The 26,074-nt window shown below is 42.9% G+C and overlaps 2 protein-coding genes across 2 annotated transcripts in view; both read right to left on the bottom strand.

Moving 5' to 3' along the window:
* The window catches only part of LOC149455815 (squalene synthase-like), a 58,848-nt gene extending 52,788 nt beyond the window's left edge, over positions 1–6,060 (bottom strand). Inside the window, exon 1 of the mRNA XM_089685917.1 lies at positions 6,042–6,060. The gene's annotated coding sequence lies outside the window, so the exon portion shown is untranslated. The remainder of the gene's footprint in view (positions 1–6,041) is intronic.
* A 5,315-nt stretch (positions 6,061–11,375) lies between these two features.
* On the bottom strand, positions 11,376–20,458 carry NEIL2 (nei like DNA glycosylase 2). The gene is made up of 4 exons (XM_089685887.1): positions 20,321–20,458; positions 18,853–19,139; positions 18,056–18,252; positions 11,376–13,191 (listed from the first exon to the last, which is right to left on the bottom strand). The coding sequence occupies exons 1-4, from the start codon at positions 20,456–20,458 to the stop codon at positions 12,878–12,880; spliced, it is 936 nt and encodes a 311-aa protein (XP_089542013.1). The 3' UTR covers positions 11,376–12,877.
* Positions 20,459–26,074: the final 5,616 nt, after the last annotated feature.

The following is a 26,074-nucleotide window of genomic DNA, read 5'->3' as shown; positions in this document are numbered from 1 at the left end:
TCATGAATCTTGGCCATAATGTAGTCAGTTATCTTTGTAGTAAAAAAAAAACCCAAATTAGTAACCAAAATTATTTTTCAAAAATTGTTTTTACATTTTTAATTTTTTTTTATATTTGTGCGGGTTTTTTTTTTTAACATACTGTCACCCTAGCACCCATAGTGACACTGTATTACTTGTGGGGGTGATGAAGATTTTTTTTTTCTTTTTTTTTTACACTGATTGCTTTTACACCCATAAAGGCATTCTTGCAAGCATTGAGAAATACTGTGTGAGCTGTGATTGGTTACAGCTTGTCACATGGTACAAGGCTGTTGTTAATAGCCTTGTACCATGTGACCTCTGTGATCATTCACAGATTTCCCAAGTAGTGAGCAATGATGTCTGGAAGCAGGGGCGGACTGACCATTTGGGAACTCGGGCAGTGCTCGAGGGCCCGGGGTCAGTAGGGGACCCCATGAGATACCCCTGGTACCTTTTCATAGGCTTTTTTGGGTGTGGTTTGAGTATGGGCGAGGACACAGGGGCCCCATGATCCCCTGTTGCCCAGGAGCCCCATGAGTTGTCAGTCCACCCCTGTCTGGAAGTGACATCTTGTTTTCTACTGATTGGCCAATCATTGATCACATGAATCGGGACCTCACACAGATGTCCCTTACATTGGGCACCGATCGCAGTGCCGCGTACTCCCAGGGAGTGCACACAGGCAATGGCTGCAGGGGGGACATTTAGAAACACCCACCCGCATCAGCAGCGAGGTTAAACTCTGTGAAATGCCAAAAAGCTTCAGTACCCTATAATTTCTATAGGCGACGCTTCTAAAGCCCCCTATAGGTCATCAGTTCCATTTTATGGAGGAGGTCTGGTGCTAGAATCGTTGCTCTCATTCCAGCGTGTGCGGTGATATATAACGTGCATTACAATAGTCACTTCTGCGCGTAGGCGCCCCGACGTGTGCGTTTACATTCGAATATGTGGGGATGGGAGGGCATCAATTTTTTTTTTTTTTTTGGGGGGGGGGGTGTTATGTGCTTGGGTGTAGCTTTATTTTATTTTTTTTTACGTAACTTTTTTCTTCATCCCATAGAGGACACAAATGTGCTGATTTTTAGGTGACAGGTTCTCTTTATTGAGACATGCAGGCTCTAAAAGACCCCACATGTCGTCTCTGGGCTCCACTGGATGTATTGCAATGCAGATGGTATTGCAATACATGTTTCTCTGGCTAGTCTAGCCGGGATAGTGACAACCGTAACCCGGAAGTGACATCATACACAGCAACAAGGGGAGAAGAGCGGATGTTTGTCCTCTCCGCTCTCCCCTCCACCCGCCATGGCACTCCCCCTGGGCCCGCATATGGGCAAGGGGAGCACGGAATACATGGTGGGAGCTCGTGCATGCAGGGGGGGCCACCTTTAGAGTGACTGTGGATGCATTTGGGCGGCAGCATAGCCAACTAACCACTTCCACCTGATAGGCGGGAGTCTGTAACCACCAGATTGTGTACAATCCCCCCACTGTCAGGTTTGTAGGACATACGGACATGACACTGATGGGGATAAAAGCCTTTAGAGGTCACCAGTTTAGAGTTAGGCCCCTTTCACGCGGGTGTTCCGTATGTCCGTTTTTCATCTTTCCATTTACAGATGAAAAAAAAGGGACACCCATGTATTTCTATGGACTAGCAGATGTAAACGGATCTTCTGTTTGCATCTGTTAACCACTTCCCGTTCAGCCGATGTTTATAAATGGCCGGACAGTGGTAGTGCAGGGTCGGGTGGCCGTTTATAAATGGCCTCCCCACCCCCTGCTTGTGCGTGCTCCCTGGGAGCGCGCTGCACCGCAATCTGGTGCCCGCTGTGTCCTACGGACACAGTGGAAACCCGATCGTCGTACAGGACCTCTGTGTGAGGTCCCGATCATGTGATCACTGATTGGCCAATCATTGATCACATGCAGAGTAGTAAGCAAGATGTCACTTCTGACATTATTGCTTACTACGTGTGAAATCTTAATTATCACAGAGGTCACATGGTACAAGGCTATTCACAACAGCCTTGTACCATGTGACAAACTGTGACCAATCACAGCTCACACAGTAGTTCTCAATGGCTGCAAGAATGCAGCTAAAGAGAAGGAGAAATGATTGCTTTTACAGTCTTTATGGGTGTAAAAGCAATCAGTGTAAAAAAAAAAAAAAAATCTTCAATCACCCCCCAAGTAGTACAGTGTCACCATGGCGACACTGTACTGCTAGGGTGACAGTATGTTAAAAAAATATATATATATAAAAATGTAAAAAAAAAATTAAAATTATGTTTGGTTACTAACTAATTTGTGTTATTTTTTCTTTAATGAAAAGATAAAGGAATACATTTTGGCCAAGATTTATGATAAAATATTATTTATTTGCAAAAGTTTATAAGAAAAACACTTTTTTTCAAAATTTTTGGACATTTTCATTTACATAGCAAAAAAAATAAAAATCCCAGCGGTGAATAAATACCACCAAAATAAAGCTTTATCTGTCTCAAAAAAATGCTAAAAAAATTAATATGGGTACAGTGTTGCATGACCGCACAATTGTCATTCAAAGTGTGATGGCGCTGAAAGCTGAAAATTGGCCTGGACAGGAAGGGGGTAAAAGTGTCCGGACCTGAAGTGGTTAATGTTCACATCCGTTTTTTTTAACGGAAGAAAACCCTATTTTTCTTCTGGAACAGACAGAAACCGGATGTAAACAGACAAAAAAAACAGATGTAAATGGACATACAGTCTGTTTTTGCATTGGTAAAGGATGTAAAAAACGGATGTAAACGGGTGAAAAGTGGATGTAAACTTATGAAAATGAATGTAAACAGATGAGAAACGGATGTAAACTGATGTGAACTGAGGAAAAACTGGATGTAAACCGATGAAAATCGGATGTAAACTGATTTGAACTGATGAAAAACGTATGTAAACTGATGAAAAATGGATGTAAACTGTGATCCCGACCCCATTTGGTGATCTGTCAATCCCTTCTTTGCAAACCTTCCTATTCTTCTTGGAGTATGAACGACTCCTTGCTGTCGCTGAAAGAAGTTCAGGCGGACCTTCTGCACAAATCTGTGGAATATTTTCAGCTCAATTCAGGTTCTGTTATCAGTGACACTGTGGGAAGCGTACAAGGCAGTCCTTCAAGGTCATATTATCCGAGTGGCCTCAAGGCGTAAGCGGGAGAGGCAACATATACAACAACGTCAGCTTGAAACACAAGTAGCTGCTGTGTCACCTCGATTTAAACAATCACCGACTCCCTCCAACCGAAGGTTGCTGGACCAGGCACACCTGGAATTGGATCTTTACTTAACCCCTTCCTGTCCGGACACTTTTACCCCCTTCCTGACCAGGGCAAATTTTCAGCTTTCAGCGCTATCACACTTTGAATGACAATTGCGCGGTCATGCAACACTGTACCCATATGAATTTTTTACTGTTTTTTTGAGACAGATAAAGCTTTATTTTGGTGGTATTTATTCACCGCTGTGATTTTTATTTTTTTTGCTATGTAACTGAAAAGTCCACAAATTTTGAAAAAAAGTGTTTCTTATAAACCTTTGCAAATAAATAATATTTCATCATAAATCTTGGCCAAAATATATTCCATTATCTTTTTAGTAAAAAAAAAAAAAGCCAAATTAGTTTATAACCAAAAATTACAATTTAAAATTTTTTTTTACCTTTTTATTTTATTATTTGTTTTTTTACATACTGTCACCCTAGCATGGTGACACTGTACTACTTGTGGGGGTGATTTTTTTTTTTTTTTTTACACTGATTGCTTTTACACCCATATAGGATGTAAAATCAATCATTTCTCTTTCTCTCTGCATTCTTGCAGCCATTGAGAACTACTGTGAGAGCTGTGATTGGTCACAGCTTGTCACATGGTACAAGGCTGTTGTGAATAGCCTTGTACCATGTGACCTCTGTGATCATTCACAGATTTCACATGTAGTAAGCAATGATGTCACAAGTGACATCTTGATTACTACTTTGCATGTGATCAAAGATTGGCCAATCAGTGATCACAAGATTGGGAGCTCGTACAGAGGTCCCGTCCGACGATCGGTGTTTTACTGTGTCCGGAGGACACAGCGGGCACAGGATTGCGGTGCTATGTGCTCCCAGGGAACGCGCACAGGCAGGGGACGGGGAGGTTGTTTATAAACGGCCACCCGACCCTGCAGTGCCACCGTCCAGCCATTTATATACAACAGCCGGACGGGAGGTGGTTATCAGACGATGCCGAGCACTCCTTATGCTGAACATGTGAGAAGTGGTACAGTAAAGGAAATAAACCGGATTCTATGCTAGCGCGCAGGTTGCGTTCTTTTACACACAATCCAAAACCGCTCTCTTTGCATACTTGACTTAATGTCCCAACAAGTAATCCTGCAAAGGTGTTGGAGGAGTTTCAGTACCGCCTTGCTAAACTTTACACAGACCCTACTCGGGCAGAACCCCATGCTATCTCTGACTTTTTATCTCGTCTGTCTTTGCCTACTCTAACTCAAGCTCATGGAGATTTGATGGACCATGATATTCAAATATCGGAAGTCTTGCGCTGTATCGCCGATTTGAAGACTAGCAAACATCCAGGACCTGATGGCTACACGGCCTTGTACTATAAAAAAACTGGCTGATGTTCTGGCCCCTCACCTCGCAGCCATGTTTAATGCGGTGAAAGGAGGTTCAGCCTTTTCCCGAGTGAATGCGCCACTCTGTGAGCACCCCTCCACAACAGCTGTACCCCTTATCTGCAGCCCTGTGAGTAGATGTACCCTTATGTCCAGGGGCGGACTGACCATTCGAGCACTGCCCGAGGTCAGTAGGGTGCCCCATGAAATGCCCCTGGTACCTTTTTTATAGGCATTTTTGAGTGTGGGCAAGGACACAGGGGCCCCATGATCCCCTATTGCCCGGGGGGCCCATGAGTTGTCAGTCCGCCCCTGCTTATGTCACCCCAGCATCATCTGCGCATGTGCAGCTTTTGTGATCGATGTGTCCCTGAGACACCCTGTACCATGTGATCGCTGTGACCAATCACACAAAACCTTTCTACATATTTCCCTGTGTGTAACTCAACATGCAGCTAAACCCTCATATTCTGCAGTAAGCTAGACTGAATGTAATCTTGAAACCTTATTAACAAAACAAGGTGGGTGAAACTTAAGAAAAACAGATAAGATGAACATATAATTAAAGTGTTACCATACCCCGGGCCCTGCATTCACTATATCTGGTCTCCTCGGACCCTGCATTCACTATATCTGGTCTCCCCGAACCCTGCATTCACTATATCTGGTCTCCCCGGACCCTGAATTCACTATATCTGGTCTCCCCGAACCCTGCATTCACTATATCTGGTCTCCCAGGACCCTGCATTCACTATATCTGGTCTCCCCGGACCCTGCATTCACTATATCTGGTCTCCCTGGACCCAGCATTTACTATATCTGGTCTCCCGCAGTACACACAACATGGAAATGCAATTATTTTAGTAAATATAAACTGCTAAATACCTTTTCTCATCAGCAGTTACAGTAGTCTTGTGACTTCTATCAGTGTCCAGCAGAGCACTGGTTATAGCTTGTAGGAGGATTTTTCTTTCTGCTCTAGGAGGATGCAAAACCCCTGACCCTCTGGACAGTGCTGATTGGCCCTGAGCTGATCACATGCACTCTCTCAAGGAAAAAGAAACATCTCTAGCAATACACACCACACTACACGGGCATGGGCATCTGGTTCAGTCGGTCTTATCAGGAAATAAAAGGGGGACATTTGAACAAGAGGAGGGGCAGAGAAAAGAGGATCAAACAACCTTTTTACACAATGCATAGGATTACCCCCTTAGGTTCCACAGGGAGTATAACAAGCATTCTTTACTGCATATACAGACTGATTTTACTGTTGTGGGTTTAGTAACATATTAATATATGAAATATACAAACACAATGAAATGATTAGGCTGTAGCTGACAATAAGTCCTTGCTCACCTGTAGGGGATATAAGTTCAGTCCACAACATGTGCTGCAGAGAAATATGGCTGGTTCCTTTCCCTCAGTTCCCAAAGGAGAAGTACAGCCAAAGCTCTTTGGCTGTACTTCTCCTGTTGATCACAGGAGTGCAGTGTGTTCTGTACTCCTGTTGCCCGTTTTCAGCTGACAGTGGGCTGAAGCCAGCTGTCAGCTGATGTCACTCAGCCTGTCCAAGCTGGGAAAAGATCCCAACTTTAAAGTTGGGATCCACCCCGGAGTGTGGAGCTGCACCTGGCTCAGCCTCTCAGCGATCTGTTGAGAGCCGAGCCAGCCACTCCCCCTCCACAGCCCAGCATTCCAGTAAGGATCGGGGGTTCGGAGCAGACAGTGGTGACTGACAGTCAGCAATTTCTGCTCACAGCAGTGATGAGAACTCAGTCATGTAATCGCTGATGTGAGTTCTCGCACTTAAAGCCGGCAGGGGACAGATGCAGCATTGGACCAATGCTGCATCCACCTAGGCAAGTATCATTTTCAGGGAGAAACCCCCCAAACCTCTCTTTTAAAATGGAGTCTAAACTCCCAGGATGCACCTGTTCCCTTTTGAGTTGAATGAGTTTTTCATTAAGGATAAACAGTCCCTAGTTTCTATAAAACAATACATTTATTCTGGGCTCCATCTAGTGCCCAAATTTAATATTGCAGGGAGGAATGATGAATTTCCCTGCTAAAGGCAGAACACAAATTGCACTACGCCCACTGAAAGTGTCGGGGGTACAAATCCTGCCACAGCTGCGAAGCAAAGCATCACAGCTGCCGCATTTGAGCACCCCCAACTGTTGCCTCTGCAGCGAAAAAGGGGTATTCTCTTTATGTTCAGTAGTCTCTACATACAGATCCATCTTTTTCATGACCACTATCTTTGATTCTACTATGGCCAACTTTACTCTCCTCTATTCTCCTATGTACAATGACATCTAAAAGTTTTTTTATTATTTTGAAAAAAAAAACAAAACCATTCCTCCATTAAATTTTGGGTCCTCCAAACTGTCATTAGGGCCCAAATCCCATCTCAGTCTTCTGGGTGTCATATCATACTCCAACGCTCCAGTTCCCTGGTCTCCTCCTCCCATGCCCACCTCCAGGACTTCTCCAGGGCATCACCCATTCTCTGGAACTCCCTACCCCAATCCATCCGACTATCACCTACTCTCATCTCCTTTAGGTGCACCCTGAAAACCCACCTCTTCAGGGAATCCCACCCCGCTATCTGCTAATTGCCGATCTCCTCCACTCTTCCTACCACTCCATCCCCCACTGCTATTCCTTCCGTACCACTATCCCCCCCCCTCCTAGATTGTAAGCTCCAAGGGGCAGGGCCTACGAACCCCTCGTGCATCACATTGTATTGTTATTGTACTGTCTCATGTATTGTCTCCCATTGGAATGTACAGCGCTGAGCGAACTGTTGGCACTATATAAATACTGTATAATAAGAAAAATGTAACAATATCCCACCAGATCCATAGTTGCTTGTCCATTGTATTTTTTATCATTCTTTTCCATGTCTATAACTTGAAATACTTCTCCCAATTGTATATTCCGATTTTGCATAAAATTTAAATTCTCCATGGCTGCTGGTAGTAAACCCATGCAACAAAACTAAAAAAAACAACAAACAAATCTACCTGCACCACGGATTTGGCAGAAAATAAAAATAAAATAAACAGTGTCCCACAGCCATGTGATCAGCGCTATGGATGTGCTACAATAAATATTCCCATACCATGGTGTGCATTATTTTGTATGGAATACTTTTATAACAAACATACACTGTGTGCACAATTATTAGGCGAGTATTTTGACCTATTCATCATTTCTATGCATATTTGTGTAAGTTTGGAGGGTGTGGCCCAAGGAGATCAGCTCCCTATATCAAGGTGTGCATAATTATTAGGCAGCTTCTTTTCCTTTAGGCAAAATGGGCCAAAAAAGAGATTTAACTGACTCTAAAAAGTCAAAAATTGTAAAAAGTGTTTCAGAGAGATGCAGCATTCTTGAAATTACTAAGATATTGGGGCATGATCACAGAACCAATCGTTTTATTGCAAATAGTCAACAGGGTTGCAAGAAACATGTTGAGAAGAAAAGATGTAAATTAACTGCCAAAGATTTGAGAAGAATCAAACGTGAAACTACAAGGACCCCATTATCCTCCAGTGATGTCATATTCCAGAACTGCAACATACCTGGAGTGCCCAGAAGGTGTTCAGTGCTTAGAGACATGGCCAAGGTAAGGAGACTGAAACCCGACCACCAATGAACAAGACACAGAAGCTAAAACATCAAGACTGGGCCAAGAAATTTCTGAAGACGGGTTTTTCAAAGGTTTTATGGACCGACGAGTTGAGATTGACTCTTGACAGACCAGATGGATGGACCTGTGGTTGGATCAGTAAGGGGCACAGGGGCCAAGGTAAGGAGGCTGAAACCTGACCACCACTGAACAAGACACAGAAGCTAAAACATCAAGACTGGGCCAAGAAACTTCTGAAGACGATTTTTTCAATGGTTTTATGGAATGATGAGTTGAGATTGACTCTTGACAGACCAGATGGTTGGATCAGTAAGGGGCACAGAGCTCCACTACGACTCAGATGCCAGCAGGGTGGAGGTGGGGTACTGGTATGGGCTGGTATTATTACTATAATAATGCCTCCTAGGAGGCCTGAATCTAGGGTTTAACGCATATAGATGGAAGGAGCTGAGCCCTAGATGTTTTGAACTGATGGCCATCTGGGAGAGCAGGGTGGTGAGCCATGTTACGAAATATACATTATATGCCAGCTTGTTTCCTTCATTTTAAAAGGGTTTTTAATCTGGGCTCTAATAAATTGTTTTCTAAATAGAGAGCACTATGGTTCCACTTTCTATAATACACATTTTATGAGAGCGTCAGCTGGAGGAGTGTATACTTTGGTGGTGCCGGGAGAGAAGCTGGAGCAAGACCACAGAGGGTGTCCACAAGTCTGTCCACATGTTGAGCGCATTATGATCCATTGATGAGGTCATAAAGTGAGGGGAGCAGGTTTTTCACCTAATAGTGGTGGCACAGTTGGCACTGAAGAAGTGAGAAGATATATTTTGTACACATTGCACAGTGGTGTTAGAAGAGACTTTCATGGGACTTTGTTTTTTATATGAGATATTAGTTTGTTGCTCTACACTCCATTACGTTATTCATAGGCTCTGTCATATCACATAGGAAAGCCACAAACAAAGATCGTTGCTCACCTCACTTTATTAATAGTAAAAAGATTTTCTTTCCACATTTTCAAAAAACCTTTGGCAAAAAAGAAAGTCTTCAAAAGGCTCGCCATGCCTCTTCTTTGAGGTGTTTCATCTCCTACACAGCTTTATCCTGGATCTGTCCGGTGTGTTCCTTGGCCTTCATGATGCGGTTTGTTCACTAATGTTCTCTAATAAACCTCTGAGGGCTTCACAGAACATCTGTATTGATACTGAGAATAAATTACACACAGGTGGACTCTATTTACCAATTAGGTGACTTCTGAAGGCAATTGGTTCCACTAGATTTTAGTTAGAAGCATCAGAGTAAAATACAAAATGCACACCACACCTATCAGATTTTTTTTTTTATAAAAAGATTTGAAAACCATTTAATAATTTTCCTTCCACTTCCCAATTATGTGCCACTTTGTGTTGGTCTATCACATAAAATACATTTATGTTTTTGGTTGTAACATAAAAAAAAAAAAAGTGGAAAATTTCAAAAGGGTATGAATACTTTTTCAATAATAATAACAAAAAAAATGAACAATACCTTGATCAAGGTTTGATCTAGGTCAGCGCCTGAGTTACTGTTTGGGTCAAGGTCCGGATCAAAAGGTTAAATAATCAGGGTCACATTTTTAAATTAGTATCAGTGTATTTTAGGCAGGATAAAAAAAAAAAAAAAAAAAAAAAAAAAAAAGGAAGTGCACTATTGTTTCTGGGCCATACTATGGGTACAACCAACAATTAACTTACATATATGTAGTATTGCTGAGATCGTCACAAGCGGGAAAATTTAATTTTGGGTTGTTCTTTGGTGGTAGGTTATGGTAGTAGCAAGAAATATACAGCTACATTTTTATTTTTAACTATTTTGGGGCAGTTTTCCTTTGATAATTAATAAATAAAACAAATAATCAGGAGATATCCATTACCTTTTACCAAATGAAAGTCCAATTTGTCATGAAAAAACAAGGTATAAACCACCTGGATGCACAAAGTAGTTGTACATGTACAGTTTTACTAACACGTTAAAGGTGCAAAATTTTGCTTAGGCATTACGATGTTTTACCCTTAGACGCGAAGGGGTTAAAATTCAACTCCATCCAAAGAATTAGAGAGTCTCTGTCTGCTTTTTGCCATCATCTGTGTCCCCTATTGGGATGATGCCGTAATTTCCTGTAAGGCCAGTAAATGACGGGTAATTTCTCCGATGGGCACACAGCAGTAGGGTTAGCACCTGCCCAATAGTTAAAGTGTATCTATACAAAAAAAAACAAAAAAAAGAGAAGGGGGGGGGGGGGGGGAAGTAATGTACTATATTGTAGCTTAGCAGTCAATAGATGTACTGGTTGCATTAGTTTTACTTTATCAAGTTAATTTTTCTTCATTTTCCTCTGGTCTCTCTGCCAGTGAAACAATTCCTGACTAAAACGTGACCGCACTCACTCGCTGTGCCAAATCTATGGAGAAGCTGTATTGTCACCCGAGGACAGGAAGTCTGTTTGCACTACAGAACAACCCCCTCTTTCCTCATCTTCATAATATATGGGAGGTGTTCTATAGTTCACAAAAAGATCTGGGAACAATAGTAACAGCAAAAGCAGAGAGCACACAAAAAGGATTAGCTCACTAGATTTCCAGCAGGATCTACATGTATTTTTTTGTACATATGGCACAAATGCACCAAAATACTTTCACAAAACACTTTGACGAAGGATAAAAACAGCTACGCTGCGGTTTTACCACCCCCTGACAACCCACCCAAGATTACAGCCTGAAAAAGGCTTTTAAAAATGTGCCCATAGAAATTAATGACTGTATACCAGTACTTACGTAAACACAAGCACACATATGAACATACTGTCTGCATACAGGGACGTATGCTCATACACGTTTACGCAATTAAAAAGAAATTTTGAAAAAATGATAGAGGACATCTTTGATGAATACAAAATTTTTATTCTACAGAAAGCAGCCACAATTATTAGCTGAAAAATGTGAGAGAGGAAAAAAAAAAAAAAAAAAAAAAAAAAAAAAAAAAACACCATCAAAACTTATAAAGACCACTCCAGGCTTGAGACAAATTAAATAAATGGTGGCCAAATGTCTTGATATAAGAGGCTGTAAGAGTGGCCTTTGACATTGTGAAAGGGCTGTACATAATAAGCAACAAATGTAATCCTACAGAAAGCATATAAAGTAAGAAGGTAATCAAAGACTACAGTTGTCAGATACTACAACTATGCTATGAGACATGGTCCGATACCACAGCTGTGCAACAAGATAAGGGGTGGACAGAAGGGGCAGCTGCCTTGGGCACGGTTGCATCATGTGAGGTGGGGGGCACCACCAGGAGATTGGGGGGGATTTGTGTTGGGAGGTGGCAGGAGATAAGAATTGTTCTAGGACAGGGAGTTTGGGGAGGTGTGCAGGTGGTGATTTAGGGGGAAATTTGTGTAAGGGGGGGGGATAGAGGATGAAGATTTGTGCTAGGAGGGGGGCTTTCGAGAGGTTTGTGCCAGAAAAGGTAATATAGTAGAGGGGTGGAGGGGGATTTGTGCTAGGAGGAGGTATTTTTTTTTTTTGGCGGGACTTTGGGGGAATTTGGAATGAGGATTTGAGCTGGGGAGGGGGGTGCAAATATTTGTGCTGCGAGAGGGATTTGAGTAGGGGAAGGATTTGTACTGGGGAGGAGGGGGAATTTATGCTTAGGGGGCAAGCATGCAGATTAGTGCTCAATTTAAAAAAAATATTTTTTTTTGGGTGGGCAAGGGGGTGAAATTTTAGCGAGATGGTCAGAGCCTGTAGGAGTGCTACAGGGGTCGTTGGGGATTATCTTGCTTCAGGAGACTTTCATGGACAATACATGACTGCTACGGATCACGGCTATTACAGTCCCTTTACAAATCAACACTTCTACATTTGCACTCTCTACCACCCTTTTTAAAAAGTTTCAGGGTTGGACAGCACAGAAAAAAAGTGTAATGACTTAAAACAAAAAAAAAAAAAATTAATAATAATAAGCTCTTTAACTAGAAGAACCCAGGCAAAAACATTATTTCCTTCATAGACCTGAGTAAGAACCTAGGTAACAAAACCTCAGACTATTGTCTCCAGGGGCCCCGAGGGCCACACAAGTGCCAAAGGGATGCATTACGGTATAAGTTTCATCTCCAACCCATGGGTGATTTACTCCAGGGCAGGCTGCACTGCATCAGACCTGACCAGTTTCTGGAATGTAGGGCAACACCAGGTCCTCCTCTTCAGCCTAAACGGTGGGCCAATGGCCTCTTACTACTTGATGTCCATTTTCACATTGCTCCTTCATGTAGATGCGTGAAGGAAATAAACCAAACTATTTAACAAAGAGAACTCAGGAGAATGAATACTTTTGCTTCACCAGCCTGAGTAAGAACCTAGGTAACAAAAAACACAGACTATGGACTTCAAGGGCCCTGAGGGCTGCACAATAAGAACCAAAGAGGTGCACATCGAACACGGGGCATAAAATGACAGTTTCATCTCCGTCACCCTTTCATCTATGACACAAGGGGGATTTACTCCAGGGCAAGCTGCACAGCATCTCCAGACTTGGCCAGTTTCTGGCATATAGGACAATACCAGGTCAGCCTCTTCAGCCCAAAAGTTGGGCCAATGGCCTCTTTGACCACTTGATGGCCATTTTCACATTGCTCCTTCATGTAGATGTGGTAGTGCAGTGCTTTCCTCTTCATCTTGTTATTCAGCCAATCAGCAGTGAAGGTCACAGCATGGTCTATCAGAGCAACCAGGGTCTCCACAGGAAGAAAAGAACCCAATGACAGAGGATGGACACGTGCCAAGTATAGGATTTCATTCTTAATAATGTTACCTGGATAGAGCATTTCAAAATTAAAGAATAATCATGTATCCATACTATAGAATGCCAAAATTCACTTACAAAGACTACAGAACTCAATGCAGTGCTGTAGCTACAGTTTTGAACCTGCCTCAACCCCACTGGGCTATGCTACCATGGGCATCAGGGATGCCAAGTGGCTAAGTACACACTTGGGGATCATTTACACTTTTTTTCCCGACTTTAAAATGCATTAAACCCCCTCTGCTTCAACATGCTTTTTGATGCATGTTTTGTAACTTTAATGAAGCTTGGCAAAATGCCCTGTGTGTGTTGATATTCTGTTTGTTTTAAGGGGCCCAGTAAAACCCCCAGCTCAGTAGTACACCCCCCCACACTTAGTATCCCTGTTCAGCAGATCCCCTGCTCTGTAGTCTGTAGTTCTCCCAGCCCTGCTGATGCCCCACTCAGTAGTAAGCCCCAGCACTGCTGATTCTCTGGTTTGCTGATGCGCCTCTGAACACCCTGTGTGACATCTGCTGGTTTCTCCTGCCGTGGTCCCCCAGCTCTGCTGATCCTCTGCCACTCAGTCCTCTCTCCTGTCCCTACTCCCCTTCTGCTACAGTGTTCCCATGTTGCACACCACATGTGCCATCTTCTAGTTACTCCAGATCGGATCCTGCTCACCTGCCTGTTGCTCCACACCAGATGTAACGTCTGCACAGACACACACTTTTCTGGTTCACTTGTTTCACTTCCAATGTATCCTAGGATATGCACAGTGGCTAAATAGTTAGCACTTCTGCCTGGCAGTACTAGGGGTGTTGGTTTGAATCACAACCACAGCACCACCTGCCTGGAATTTGCATGTTCTCCCTGTGGCTGCGTGGGTTTCCTCCAGGTATTCTGCTTTCCTCCCACACTCCAAAGACATGCCAGTAGGTTAATTGGCTCCTGTGTAAATTAGCCCTAATATATGTATGTATGAATGTGAGTTAGGGACCTTAAACTGTACGCTCCCCAAGTGTTAGGATGCGAGGAGAAAAAAAATAATAAATATATATATATATATATATATATATATATATATATATATATATATATTTTACATACACACATACAGTTGTGTTCAAAATAATAGCAGTCAGACATCACTAACCTGATCAATCACTGTTTTTGGTAGAAATGATATTTCTACATGGCAAATAATTTACTAGCAGGTGTAGTAGAGTAATAGAAATCCAACAGACCCAACAGTCATGACATGCATGGTGCTGATTCTGTGTAATTGAATCACTAATTGAAAGGGGCATGTTCAAAATAATAGCAGTGTGGAGTTCTATTAGTGAGGTCATTCATTCTTTGAAAAACAGGTGGCAATTATTGCCCTTATTTAAGGAAGGAAGGCAGCAAATGTTGTACATGCTGGTTACAGTGCATTTCTCTCTGAAATTCTGAGCAAAAAGGGGTCGTTCCAGACATTGTTCAGAAGAACAGCGTACCTTGATTAAAAAGTTGATTGGAGTTGGGAAAACATATAAAGAAGTGCAGAAAAGGATAGGCTGCTCAGCTAAAATGATCGCAAATGCTTTAAAATGGCAACCAAAACCTGAAAGACGTGGAAGAAAGCGAAAAACTACCATTCGAATGGATAGAAGAATAGCCAAAATGGCAAGGAAGAGGTCATGCTGCCTTATGCTGAAGAGGAAATGCCCTTGAAATGGGTGTTCCAACAAGACAACGACCCCAAACACACCAGTAAACGTGCAACATCTTGGTTCCAGACCAACAAGATTGACGTTATGGAGTGGCCAGCCCAATCCCCGGATCTTAATCCAATAGAAAACTTGTGGGGTGACATCAAAAATGCAGTTTGAGGCAAAACCAAGAAATAGAGAAGAACTGTGGAATGTAGTCCAATCATCCTGGGCTGGAATACCTGTTCACAGGTGCCAGAAGTTGGTTGACTCCATGCAACACAGATGTACAGCAGTTCTCAGAAACAGTGCTTATACAACTAAATATTCATTAAGTGATTCAAAGGAAAGCAAAATCTTCAAACATTTTTCAGTTTATATAGTGAATGTTTGCATTTGTAAAGAAGAATACAAACACTGCTATTTTTTTCAACCGTCTAATATTCACTTTTCTTCAATTTGTTTAGAGGAACAACACAAATTTGATATATTTTTCTTCATGTTTTGATTTGGAATAGAATGTGTAGTGTTCCCAATGCATTTGTGTGTATGGAAATAAAAGCTATTAGAAGGATTTTGAGCTTTATTCACTTTTTTCAACACACTGCTATTATTTTGAGCACAACTGTACATACACACATCCATATATATTTGGACACAGGCACAATTATAGTTTTTTCCTGGTATTTACCAAAACATATTCAAGCTATAGATATGGGCATGTACATGAGGGTATGTACATCCAAATTGAAGGAAGGGTTTAGGAATTACAGCTCTTAAGAGTAGCCACCCCCCCCCCCCCTTTTTCAAGGGACCAAAAGTAATTGGGCAAATGAATATAATCACAAATAAAATGTTCATTTTTAATATTTTGTTGAGAATCCTTTACTGGCAATGACTGCCTGAAGTCTGGAACCCATGGACTAGGCTTCCTCCTTTCTGATGCTTTGCCAGGCTCTAACTGCAGCTGTCTTCAGTTGTTCTTTGTGGGCATTTCTGCCTTTAGTTTTGCCTTCAGCAAGTGAAATGCATGGTCAATTGGGTTGAGATCAGGTTGAGAGCAGGTTAAGATCAGGTGATTGACTCGGCCATTGCAGAATATTCCACTTCTTTTCCTTCAAAAGATCTTGGGTTGCTTTTGCAGTGTGTTTTGGATCATTGTCCATCTGTACTGTAAAACACCATCCAATCAGCTTTCCTACATTTGGCTGAATCTGGGCTCACAGTATATCTCTAAACACTGCAGAATTCATCCAGCTGCTACTGTCACATCATCAATAAACGCCAATGACCCAGTGCCACTTGAAGCAATGCATACCCATACAATCACACTGCCTCCACCATGTTTTATACACTTTTTTTCTTCCCGTGATTCTGGTACAGATTAATCTTAGTTTCATCAATCCAAAGAATGCTTTTCCAGAACTGGTCTGGCTTTTTAGATGTTTTTTGGCAAAGTCTAATCTGGCTTTTCTATTTTTCAGGCTTTGAATGGTTTGTACCTTCTGGTGAATCCTCTCTATTTGCTCTCGTGAAGTCTTCTCTTGATTGTAGACTTTGACAATGATACACCCACCTCCTGGAGAGTGTCCTTCACTTGTCTGGATGTTGTGAATGTGTTTTTCTTTACCATAGAGAGGATCCTGTCATCATCCACCATTGTTGTCTTCCATGGACATCCCTGCCTTTTTATGTTGCTGAGCTCACCAGTGCGTTCTTCTTTCCTCAGAATGTAACAAACTTGATTTGGCCACTCCTAATGTTGCTGCTATCTCTCTGATGGATTTGTTTCGTTTTTGAAGCCTTACAATGGCCTGTTTCACTTGCATGGGCAGCTCCTTTGAACGCATGATGTAGGTTCACAGCAATATATTCCAAATGCACATACCACACTTAGAACCAACTCCAGACCTTTTACCTGCTTAATTGATGAAGAAATAATGAAAGGAGTAGCCGACACCTGGCCATGAAACAGTTTTTGATTCAAATTGTCCAATTACTTTTGGTCCCTTGAAAAAAGGGGGGGGGGGGGTGACTATTCTTAAGAGCTGCAATTCCTAAACCCTTTCTCCAAGTTGGATGTACATACCCTGAAATTAAACCTGAGAATGCGCAATTTCAGCCTATATCTATAGCTTGAATATGTTTTTGTAAATACCTGACAAAAACTAAAAAAATTGTGCTCGTGTCCAAATATATATGGAATATATATATATATATATATAAATAATAATAATAATAATAATAATACTACACACACATGTATATATATCTCTCTATCACACATACACACGCTGCATGAATTGACCGCACTGTACAAGTACCAGTAATAAATAAATACCTCCAGCAAAGATAACTCTGAATAAGAGCCCCTCAAAAGCTGCAGGTGCTGTTAGCAAGCTTTGTCTCTCTGCCTCACTAGAATGCTTCAGGGTGAGGGTCCATGAATACTTAAAGCAGCCCAAAGATTAAGTGATTTTCGCTCTCTCTTTCCTTTCTTCCATGGGTGGAAGGAAAGAAAATAGATTTATTCTCCCATCAATACAGTCAGTGTTGATGGGGGAATCCCTCCCGCAGCGCTATTGTTTTCTGCTGGCAGAAGGGGGGTTTCTGGGGAGCCTTCTCAGCTGCTAGCAGTAATTGCATGAAAAAACAATTAAATAAGAATATCAAAACAGGCTGTCTGTACCAAAGTCGATTGATGGATCAACTTGGGTAAAGCCAATCTGCACATAGAGGGATCGAATCTCGGAGGGTCCCTGCTGAGCCCGCCGAGATTTGATCCATCTACGGCCAGCTTTAAACTCTTAGTATGTCCTCAGTCTTCATTGTTAAATGATACTTGGCATTGTTCAACCTGAAAGGCTGAGGACAACTAGTGGCAGAACTGAATTACTGTGGGGGACAGTTGAGTATTGATGAGCATTGCAGCCAGCCAGGGGGGGGGGGGGGGGCGAAAAAAAAAAAAACCCCACACACAACACACCACACATACCTCTAGGAGTTGGAAAAGAAAAATTTGAATCAAATGTAGCTGTGAAAGAGTGAGTTATAGCACAATATTGTTGCAGTTACATGGTAAAGTAGTCCCTTGTGGGAATGGAAAGTCACTCTGTATGGTCATACAAATCTGCTTTTACCAAGGGGTGTGGTGTGGGAAGTTCAGCAGAGGAGATCATCCTTGAAGACATTATTCTTACCTACTCCAGAGAAGATTGATTGGTCCATCAGGGTGATGCAGACGGGTCTGGGTTGGGAGAGGGCACGAAGGGCCTTTTCCTTATCAAACTCTGGACACAAGATATCACAAGTTGGCTCCACAAACGGACAAGAGCACCATGTCATTCGGCAGTTGTAGAATACCAAGAATCCCCCACCATCAAAGTGGACAATTAATCTAGAGACCGGCATATAAAAAGATACAGACCTCAGAAAACGCAAAAAAAAAAAAAAAAAAAAAAAAAAAAAACACACACCACACAACACATATATCAAAGTGAAATAGTTTCCTAGGCCTCATTCATGGCAGTAGGCTTCCACTTCCAGGTTTGTTCATGTGCAACCACATGGCTCTCAAACAGGGATGATCAGCTGTGTCCATGCAACCTCTGAATTCCCATAGACATGAATGGGCTTGCCTAGACACAGCACCAATCACTTAAAAACACGGCCCATTCACAGTCTATGGGTGTAAGTGCTCGGGTGAATGAGGCCTTCGGCAACAAGAATGCTGAAATGCAGTGGTGCCTCAAAGTACTTGTGTCAGTCTTCAGACTGATCCCTGTGTTCTATTGGAAGCCCTTGGATCTACACTCATTCTGTTCATGAGGCCCCAACCCCTGACAACAGAGGTACAGAGCGGGATAGCATGGTGAATGTGATTGTAAGTGGGTTAAGCGTGGCCCATGAACCACTGTCATGTTGTCCTGAGTGGGCAAAACTACAATTGATGGTGCTATACAAGTACCTGTAATAATAATAATAATAATAATAATACCTGGGAGTTGGGTCTTTCCAGTCTCCTTTCTTGTTTCCACTTTTAGCACGGGCTAACTCGTTGGCTCTCACGCTTCCATACAGACCAAAGTGAAAGCGCAGCCATTTGTGCACCACGGTTTCCTCGCTTGTACCAGGAGTGCTGTGGTCCCTAGGGACTGTGGAGGGTTCACTTATCAATGGACAGTCTTCCTCTGACTTCCCATCATCCTGTGTATTGACATTATCAGCCTTTTCTTGTTTATTTGCACTGCAACCAAATGCTAGGTATAAATTCTTCCCATGAACCTAAAATATGGTAACAATGGTGGTAAAAGTGAATGCATACATTGTACTAAACTACTGGAAATAACAATACAAAAATTTAAGCAGCAGGCGGTACGGCAAGTAAAATATTGAATTGTATTGTACAGTCCTAGTTATAATTAGGAAGGTTGAAGAAATCTCAAGCCAAAAGTGGAACACACACCTTCCGCTTCCAATTGCCTAGGCGGGTACCTGTCAAATTTGGGTACCCGCTCCCCACCCCCCAAAAAGGTGCTAATCCTTAATGGAGAGTGGGGGAGCAGTCCTTAAAGTGGAACTTCCCCTTTTGGGTGGAGTTACGCTTTAAGCTGCAATATGCAGAGGATGGAGATGGTTTCATGCCACAGCAGTGATGTGATTCGCGGCCAAGTTGACCCAACATGATGCATCTTCAGCGGGCCATGCAAGTCAATAGGGAAGCGCCACAAACGTCTTGCAACCTGGTGCAACGCATGTGGTTGCGGTGCGATTGTCGGCCATAAAAAAAAAAAAAAATAAAATAAATAAAATGATGGGGTTACAGCAGAGCGTGAGTTGGAGTGACATTTTTTCTTCACCTCCTATTAGTAGCCTCGGGAGCGTGATCCTAAGATGGATCGGCTTCAGAGACAAGACAGATTAAGGGTCCATTCACACTTATGTGACTTGTCATGCGACTGTCACAGAAATTCGCAGCCCATGTATTTTAATGGAAGCCATTCAAATCTATGCAACTTAAATTCACAGTGACTTTAAAAAGGTTCCTGTACTACTTTGATGTGACTTTCATGCAATTTGAGTGCCACAGACTGCAATGTAAACTTCCAAAAGTTGCATCTTAATGCGATCAATGCAACGGTTGTGCAACAGTCAAAGCCAACAGTCAAAACTGCATTCAAGTCGCACCCAGTTGCATCGAAGTCGCAATGTGTGATATCATATCAGCATAGGCAAAGTCATTTGCATGGAAGTCAATGACAGGTTTTGAATAATATAGACTTTTGAAAAAAGGATGTATATTGTAATGGGTCAGGAATTTAGTTATTTAAATTTCTTACTGAAGGTCCACTATAAATCTGCATTCAAAAATAATTACTGGAGAATGGGAGTGTAGCCTTGTTAAGTTTTCAGGTACACAAGTCCAGATTTTTGACTGGTGATTCCTGATCTTTAGGTTCACTTACCTGACAGTCTTGGAACTGCTGTCCCATCAAGTCCTGAAGAATAATCTGCTTTGTGCTGCCGCCGACCTTCGTCACCTGCTGGCCCACAAATGGCGAGGTCACGGAGCAGTACCTTCTCACTGTGGGACCTTCTGGCATGTTTTCCCAACTCATATACACACCTAGAAAGTAATTCAATTGAATGTATACCGAGTTCATTTAATCCAACTGAAGTCATAGAATTAATTTTACAGTCACAGACATTATGCGGTCAGCCTCCATTTTCACAGCTTTTACTACAACAGTTATAACAGGACCTGTGCCCCCAAAAAAATGCAGTCAGAAGGCAAGAGACTAGTAGCTATCAGTATCACTTGGGAGCCCATTACTGACTTACCATGCCTGAATCTGAAGGTGTGCTTTATGAAAGCAACCACATTGGTAGAGGCAGGGCTTTGCTTCCTCATGTGAAAGGTATTCCCCTGATGAATAATGATCTGATGGTAAAAATTCAAGAAGCAACAGGAGAGGTGGAAGAAGCACAGATCCACAGAATGAATGAGGCAGAAGCAGGGAGATGCTTGCACTGCAGGTTTTCAGGTACAGTTCCCTCTCCAGCAAGGAGCACAGCATCTCACTGCAAATGTAGGGGTCAGAGGGCCTTAGATGATCTCAAAATGCACACACACAGCAATTAGGGTAGACCCCAGTTTACATCAGTGCGACTGCAAAGTTGTGCAACTTTGTGTTCCGACTTTTCTGTGCGCCTTCGTTGCGGCTGACATTCAATGACAAATATCTATGAAAGTTGCAATGAAGTCACACAAAAATAGTGCAGGGACCTTTTTCAAAGTTGCTGCGACTTGAGTAGAATGGTTCCATTGCCGGTAATAGGGTGCGGCTTGTCATGAAACTTTGAACTCACAAGTCACACTGGTGTGAACTGGGGTTCAAGGCACAGAAACTGCAGTCCATTTTTTTGATGACCCTGCTTAGGCACAATTAACATTTTTAGATGAAACTTATAAAATAGCTACTCATGTTTTTTGGTGACAGTCCCGATTATAGGCTTGTTCAATGTCCAATGCAACCACACATGCATGGTGTGAACAGAGTTGTTTTCTATGTGTCCTGATAACACCATACAAGTGTGATGGTGTGCAGAAAAATGCAGCTCAGACATGTTGTGAACAAGCCCTAAATATGACTGTGTAGTCCATCAGGTATTAGAATTAATCCAGGTACATTCAGTAATCAGCAATTAAAGTGAACTTCACTCTCTCAATCAACATTGACTATTTCAATCCTTATGCCGCTAGCATTAAATAAATAGATATACTTTCCTATCATATTCAGTTGTTTTAAACTTTTTTTTTTTTAAATTTGTAGCACCCTTTAGCATGCTACTAGTGTTAGTGTAGGTAAATGTATTGTGGTATGACTCATGGTACGGCACAAGTCTGTAATTAAGTTGGGTTACTACAGTTCAGGCTGGGTAACTCAGCAGATTGGAACTCGATCGCCTCCACCTGGTTCTGAAGGACCATAGAAGCTTCCAAAACCCAGTGGGCAGAAGGGGTGGAGACCTAAATCTGCATGTTTATGGGAGTCTAACCAATCCCAGGTGTGGAGACCCTGGTAGTGTGGGGAGGCTAACGCATAAATATGGGAGAGGAGGAGGCAGAGGAGTCGGGTGGAAGATGGAGTGCCGAGGAGGCCGTCAGTGGCCTGGGAGGGATCCCCTAGGTCCAAAGGGGGCTGTCTCAGGAGGATCCATTCAGCATCACAGTATAAACAGGATCCTTGCTTGGTTGCAAGGAGGACAGAGAGAGTACATCAGCACACCCAAGGATTCACAATGGGAGAGACTGCCACTTGTAAAATGCTGTGCTTAACCCTTTATCCTTGTCCTGGGAGATCTTCAGAGCAGCCAGGAGGGTTGGTAGTGTCCACAGGCTGGGGAGATGGGAGCAATTCTAGAGGGGAGAGGAGACATCTCTGCATGTAGTTTGCAACAATCTGTGCTAACTTTCAAAGCGGCTCAGAGTCCCTGGCCTAGCTTTAGTTACTTATCTGGAATGACTGACTGCACTCAAGGAAAAGAACAGTCCAGGATTTGTTTCTGTATATAGGAAGGAAGTTGTCCCTGTGCATTGAATCAGTCAAGGTGGGCATCCCATAATCCCCATTACCCTATCCAAGTTACTTCCCCTAATAAAAAAACAAGCTCATGGACTGTTCACGGACTGTGGATGCAAATTTGGAAAATGCGTGTTGCCTGGCTGTGTGAAGCTTAGGGGGACCCAGAAACACAGCAGCCCTCAAGAGGAGAAATGCTACACATTTCTTCAGTTACTTTGTGGTTTCCAGGTTTAGGCAAATTACATCACACATCCCATGTGCCTGTAGGAGGGGTTTTCTCAGCTAAGCACACCCTCCTGTCTGTAAGGCTGAGCTAAGGGCAGATGGATTCCAGGATGTAAGTGCTACATAAATCATCTGCGCTGGCTAAAGCTGGGTGATTACACCCATAAATATTAGGGGGGTGTTTTTCAAAGTGATTTCTCAGCAAAATAAAGCATGGAGACATGGATGGATGGTGAAGTTTGCTTTGAATATTAAAAATTAAGTAGTGTTTTTGGTTTGTGTTGCTCAGGTGCAGTGCAATTTCACTTTAATAACAGAACTGGTCAGGCACGCCCCCCTCTTCCTTTGTGATTAGGGGGTGTGGCTGTTACTCAGCTCTGCCAGCTCAGAACACTGCAGGGGGAGAAATGGAAGCAGAGTTAAAAAAAAAAAATAAAAAATTGCCCAAATATAGGCTTTAAAGCGGTATTAAACCCAAAACCAAAAAGGTATTATATTGCCGCTTACCAAGCCCTAGATGTGGTGACTGCATTAACTTTCTTCTATTTGGCTTTTTCTCTCCGTTTTCACCTGGAGATCTGGCCAGTAACACACCTCCTGTATTAGTGAGACAACTCTGGATGAATGAGCACAGGGGGCACAGGAGACAGCAGCATTGTCAGTCTGAGAAAAGGGGAGTGGTAAATATATTAGCAGATTTAAAAAACAGTCATGAATTGAAGCCAAACTCCAGATCACACATTATAACAGTTACAACAAACCACATTTTTTCCTTTTGGGATAAAAGTTTCACATGAATAAATAAAAGCTGATCATTTAACCATCCCTGCCTGTGGTAAATGGTTTGTCTCATAAGTGTAAGCTGATAAATTCTGCTGGAGAGCATGAGCTTTTGAAAAACAACAGACTTGCTGGTGAATCACAAGATGAAAATTGAAGAAAGAAAGCCTAAAAAAGAAAACGAATGCAGTCATCACATCTAAGAATTGGTAAGCTGCAACAGAATAAAATGTTAGCTTTTAGGTTTAGGAATGCTTTACATTTACACTTTAAACACTAAAAAGGCACACTTTTATCCTACATGTTGTACAAACACTTTAACTGCTAGTGGACTGCCCACCAATGTACTGCGGATGGGTGGCCCGTCCAGGCACAGGGACGTACCTGTATGTTGCTGGCTTCTTTCAGGTAGGAGCCAGACACACATACCCCTGCTGACTCCTGCTATGATTGTAAATAGAGATGAGCAAATTATTCAAAAATTCGGTTCGGCTGATTCGCCGAATAAATTCGCTTCGAGCCGAATATATTCGCTGCAAATTTAACTTATAAAAAGGGTGTTTCTAGGCTTCAGAGAGACTTAATATTAGTGCAGAACACTGTACCTTTAATTTAAATGCCCTTGGAGTCTGCTGGGGAAGAGAAATAATACTGTCAGTCAGTATGACATGCAGATGAGTGCCGTCGATCTTAGAATCACCGCACACTTCACTCATTTGGGCAGTCACGGGGCCAAAACCAGAGTGTGGAGCCACAGTGTGGCGGTGGAGGCAGCAGCAATGGGAGGCCATACAGCACCCTATGACAAAATGGAACCCACCAGCAGTGTGAGGAGACCTGAAAGTGGCACATGGCAGAGTGTGGCGATGGAGACAGCAGCAATGGGAGGCCGTACAGGGACCCATGCCACACTCTGGACCTGGCAGCAGCATGAGGAAGCGGTACAGGGGCCCATGACAGATTACGGGCCTGGCAGCAGCATGAGGAGTCGGTACGGGGGCCCATGGCAGATTACGGGCCTGGCAGCAGCATGAGGAGGCGGTACAGGGGCCCATGGCAGAGTGGCGGAGCGTAAGCAGCTAAAATTGAAGGCCATACAGAGGCCTATGTTAAAAAGTCCCCCCAGCAGCAGCGTGGGGAGACGACTATCAAGAGTGCAATGGCAGAGTGGCGGAGCGGAAGCAGCTTCAATTGAAGGCCATACACAGGCCTAGGTTAAAAAGTCCCCCCAGCAGCAGTGTGGGGAGACGACTATCAAGAGTCCAATGGCTGAGTGGCGATCCGGGAAGTCAGCATTGTGATTGCAGATGCAATGCAGAGATTCTATGAGGTGATGCTGTGGGTGCGAAGAAGATCATATACCGTCGTACTTCCATCCATAAGACGGAACAACCTGCGAACCGGGAGCTTTATTGCCCTAATCACCCAAAAAATATTACCGCCACCCGGCGTGTAAATGGATCTAACTCTTTGAACGTACAATAGTGGTTGTGAAACAGAAAGTCAGTTTATTGTACACAATCGGTCAATTGCAGCTTGCCGTTGGCTGGAAACTGTACGTTTGTGTCACTGGAATGCACTAATCACCCAAAAAATATTACCGCCAGCCGGCGTGTAAATGGATTTAACTCTTTGAACGTACAATAGTGGTTGTGAAGCAGAAAGTCAGTTTATTTTGCACAATCGGCAAACTGCAGCACCAACTGTGCACGACAGCCACCAAAAAAAAAAAAAAGGGTGTATGTCACTTTAAATTTTCGATTCTTTGATAGCTGTGTCCCTGAGTAACGATTCTGTGGCCCTGAGTAACGATTCTGTGGCCCTGAGTAACGATTCTGTGGCCCTAAAGTCTCTGTGGCCCTAACTCTGTCCCTTAATACACACAGGTCTGTCTCTCTTGAATGACCGGAGGCTAATGGAGAATTCTAAGATGGCCGCGATTTATAGCTCCACCATTACACAGTGCTGGCTGGCTGCTGATTGGCTAATGCAATCACATGTCATGAATGCATTATGGGTCAGCGCGCCTTGTCTGCGCGTCTTCCCAGAGATCCCCGCTTCATCTTCTCTGTCCATTTTCTCCGTCGCCACACATGTCGCCGCCATTTTTGGGAAAATTCGATTCGTGCATCCGAAGTTTGCTAATCTTCGGATTCGTCGCGAATAGAATTTTTCCAAATCTTCGGAACAAATTCCACTTCGTCATGTTCGATTCGCTCATCTCTAATTGTAAACAGCTGGAGTTTGTCAGCAGGTCCCAGACAATGATTTACCTTCCGGGACCTGCTGATCCACTGTGTCCAATCATAACCCAGAAACGAGATATTTAGTAAAAATCAGCACACATTACACAAATTAACACTTGTTAGACATGCATTTAACCCCTTGATCTCCCCAAAATGTTAACCTCTTTCCAGCCAGTGTCATTAGTACAGTGACAGTGTACATTATTATCATTGATCACTGTATTCAGGCCTGGACTGGCCATAGGGCACTCTGGGCATTTGCCCTGTGGGCTGAGGCCACATATCTTTGGGGCTCATAGCAGCTGGGCTGCTCCTTGAACCCATGCCAATTACCCAGCCTCTCTGCGGGCCAGCCAGCCACCCACTCAGTTCAGCCGTCAGG

This window comes from Staurois parvus, unplaced genomic scaffold, assembly GCF_062004578.1.
Source record: "Staurois parvus isolate SC_StPar_1 unplaced genomic scaffold, SC_StPar_1.0 ptg000388l, whole genome shotgun sequence".
Classification (NCBI taxonomy): domain Eukaryota; kingdom Metazoa; phylum Chordata; class Amphibia; order Anura; family Ranidae; genus Staurois; species Staurois parvus.
This window is presented reverse-complemented; position numbering and strand designations above follow the sequence as displayed.